This window comes from Theropithecus gelada, chromosome 14, assembly GCF_003255815.1.
Source record: "Theropithecus gelada isolate Dixy chromosome 14, Tgel_1.0, whole genome shotgun sequence".
NCBI classification, from domain to species: Eukaryota; Metazoa; Chordata; class Mammalia; order Primates; family Cercopithecidae; genus Theropithecus; species Theropithecus gelada.
Window position 1 is genome coordinate 2,085,100 of NC_037682.1, and position 3,452 is coordinate 2,088,551.

Here is a 3,452-nt window from a genome sequence, read left to right on the forward strand (position 1 = left end):
AAATAATCAACTTTGAATGGTCGTTGCTGTTATACAGAAATACAGTTGATATTCATCCATTGACCTATCCTACAACCGTGCAAACTAATTTATCAGTTTTAGTAACTTTCTCATAGATTGTGTAGGCTTTTCTTCGAAGATGATCATGTCTTTCAAAACTAAAGACACTTGTGCTTCCTTTTCAATCGGGATGAATTTTTGTTTTCTTTGCACTGGCTAAACCCCAGTGAATGTTGAATGGAAGCTGTGAGAGCAGGACATTCTTGTCTTGTTCCTGATCACAGGAGAAAAACATTCAGTTTTCACCATTAAGGATGATGCTCGCTGTAGGGTTTGCTGTACTTTTATTTTTTTAAATCAGGTTGAGGAAATTTCCTTTTCTTCTCTGTTTGCTAGGAGTTTTGATCAGAAATGGATACTGGATTTTGTGAAAAACTTTTTCTGAACCTGTGGAGATGCTCACAGGCATTTTCTTTTTCAGTCTGTTAATACGGTGAATTAAATTCGTTGAGTTTTAAAACATGATAAAATAACCTGGCATTCCCAGGATAAATCCCACTTGGTCATGAGTATTATCCTTTTTCCATATTTTGGGGTTTGATTTGCTAAACATATGCTTATTTTCCATCTGTCGATCCTCTCTGGGGGTGGAGGACATCTGCTCCTACCTTTTGCACTGTCTTAAATGGTTTTTTAAAGTTACTGAATTTTAAGGGTTCTTCGTATATTTTGGATTCAAGGTCGTTATCAGACGTGTGTTTGACCAAAATGTTCTCCCAGTCTGTGCCTCGTGACTCCATTCTTTTAGCAATGTCTTCTACGCTGCAGAAGTTCTTAATTTTAATAAGTCCAACTTACTACATTATTGTTTCGTGGGCCATAATTTTGGTGCTGTATCTAAAAATTTCCTCATCAGCTGAGCATGGTGGTGCATGCCTGTGGTCCTAGCTGCTCGGGAGACTGAGGTGGGAGGATCACTTAAGCTCAGGAGGTTGAGGCTGCAGTGAGCTACCATCACACCACTGCATTCCAGCCTAGGCCACAGGGCGAGACTGGATCTTAAAATGAAACAAAACAAAGAAAGTTATCACCAAACCCAGAGTCAACTAAACTTTATCCTGTGTTATCTTCTAGGAGCTTTATAGTTCTGCTACGCTTTTAGGTCCATAATCCATTTTAAGCTAATTTTTGTGAAGGGAGTAAGGTCTATGCATAGGTTCTTTTGTTCTCCCCATACGTCCAGGTGTTCCAGCACCATTTGTTGAAATGATTTTCTTTTTCTTTTTTTTTTTTTTTTGAGACAGAGTCTTGCCCTGTCGCCCAGGCTGGAGTGCAGTGGCCGGATCTCGGCTCCCTGCAAGCTCCGCCTCCCAGGTTCACGCCATTCTCCTGCCTCAGCCTTCCCAGTAGCTGGGACTACAGGTGCCCGCCATCTCGCCCGGCTAGTTTTTTGTATTTTTTAGTAGAGACGGGGTTTCACCGTGTTAGCCAGGATGGTCTCAATCTCCTGACCTCGTGATCCACCCATCTCGGCCTCCCAAAGTGCTGGGATTACAGGCTTGAGCCACCGTGCTCGGCCGAAATGATTTTCTTTTGTCTGTCAAATTGCCTTTACTTCTGTGTCAAATATCAGTGGATTATTATATTTATATGAGCCTGTTACCTCTGTGCTTTCTATTCTGCCCATTGGTCTATTTTTCCATTCTTTTGCCGATAACACGCTGTCTTCGTTACCGTAGCTTTGTAGTACATCTTGAGGTCGTGTAGGCTCAGTCCTCCAACTTTGTTCTTCTTCTTCAGTACTGCGTTGGATATTCTGGATCTTTTGCCTTTTTATATAAACTTTAGGATCTGGCTGGGCACAGTCTGGCACTTTATGCATTGCATAGGACCTTTACAACTGTGTATTTCTACTTGCCCCTCCCCAGACTCTGTGTTCTTGTTGCCATACTTTTCACTTACTTCATGTTATAAGCTTCAAATTATGACCAGGTACAGTGGTTCACACCTGTAATACCAGCACTTAGGGAAGCCAAGGCGGGTGGATTACTTGATGCCAGGAGTTCAAGACCAGCCTGGGCAACCTGGTGAAATCCCGTCTCTACTAAAAATACAAAAAGTAACTGACCATGGTGGTACACACCTGTAATCCCAGCTACTTGGGAGGCTGAGGCAGGAGAATCACTTGAACCTGGGAGGCGGAGGTTGCAGTGAGTGGAGATTATGCCACTACACTCCAGTCTGGGCAACAGAGTGAGACTCTGACTCAAAAAAAACACAAAACCTTCAAATTACATTCTTATTATTTTTGTTTTAAACAGTCAGTTATCTTTTTAAGATTTGAAAAATCTCTTTTCCTTGCCAGTAGCGCTCACGCAAACATGGTGAACATCCCTAAAACCCGTCGGACGTTCTGTAAGAAGTATGACAAGCACCAGCCCCACAAAGTGACCCAGTACAAGAAGGGCAAGGATTCTCTGTATGCCCTGGGAAAGCGGCGTTATGACAGGAAGCAGAGTGGCTACGGTGGGCACACTAAGCCGATTTTCTGGAAAAAGGCTAAAACTACAAAGAAGATTGTGCTAAGGCTTGAGTGCGTGGAGCCCAACTGCAGATCTGAGAGAATGCTGGCTACTAAAAGATGCAAGCATTTTGAACTGGGAGGAGATAAGACGAGAAAGGGCCAAGTGATCCAATTCTAAATGTCATCTTTTATTATGAAGACAGTAAAATCTTGAGTTTATGTTCACTTCAAAAAAAAGAAAAAAGAATAAAAGAAAAATCTACCATTTCTGGTATTTGTCATCGCTTTGTGTAGATCAGCTTCCATCTAGTATAATTTTCCTTCTGCTTGACGGATGTCCTTTAAGAAATTTTTTTGTGTGTCTGTCTGCCAGTTATGAAAATTTTTAGCTGAAAAAAAAATATTTATTTTACCTTCAAGAAATTTTTTCTGGATATAAAAATTCAAGTTGACAGTTTTTTATTTTCTTCCAGAACTTTAAATCTGTTGCCTTACTGTATTCTAAATTGTGTTGCTCCTGGTGAGATGCCTGCTGTCATTCTCATTTGGTTTCTCTGTATGTGATGTATCCTTTTTCTACGGATGCTTCTTTCAAAATATTTCCTTTGGCACAGATTGCTGGGTTTAAGCAATTTAATCATGATGTGCCTGCCTGTCGTTTTTTCATGTTTATTGTGCTTGGGGTTCATTGGAATGTTTGAATCTGTGAGTTTGTAAATTTTACGAAGTTTGAAAACGTTTCAGCTGGCATTTCTTCAAATAATTCCTGCACCCCTCCTTTGGGGACTTTCCATTACATGCATGTTAGCCTGCTTGGAGTGGTCCCGCGGCTCACCGATGCTTTGTTCATTTGTATTTGATGGGATTCTTTTAGTCTTTTTTCTCTCTGTGTTTCTTTCTTTTTTTTTTTTTTTTTGTTCTCTCTTGA

At 40.8% G+C, this 3,452-nt stretch overlaps 1 protein-coding gene across 1 annotated transcript; it reads left to right on the forward strand.

Annotated features, from left to right (window-relative positions):
• The first annotated feature begins 2,381 nt into the window (after positions 1-2,381).
• Positions 2,382-2,702, forward strand: LOC112607291 (60S ribosomal protein L36a). Its single transcript, XM_025358401.1, has one exon. The coding sequence runs from the start codon at positions 2,382-2,384 to the stop codon at positions 2,700-2,702; it is 321 nt and encodes a 106-aa protein (XP_025214186.1).
• Positions 2,703-3,452: the final 750 nt, after the last annotated feature.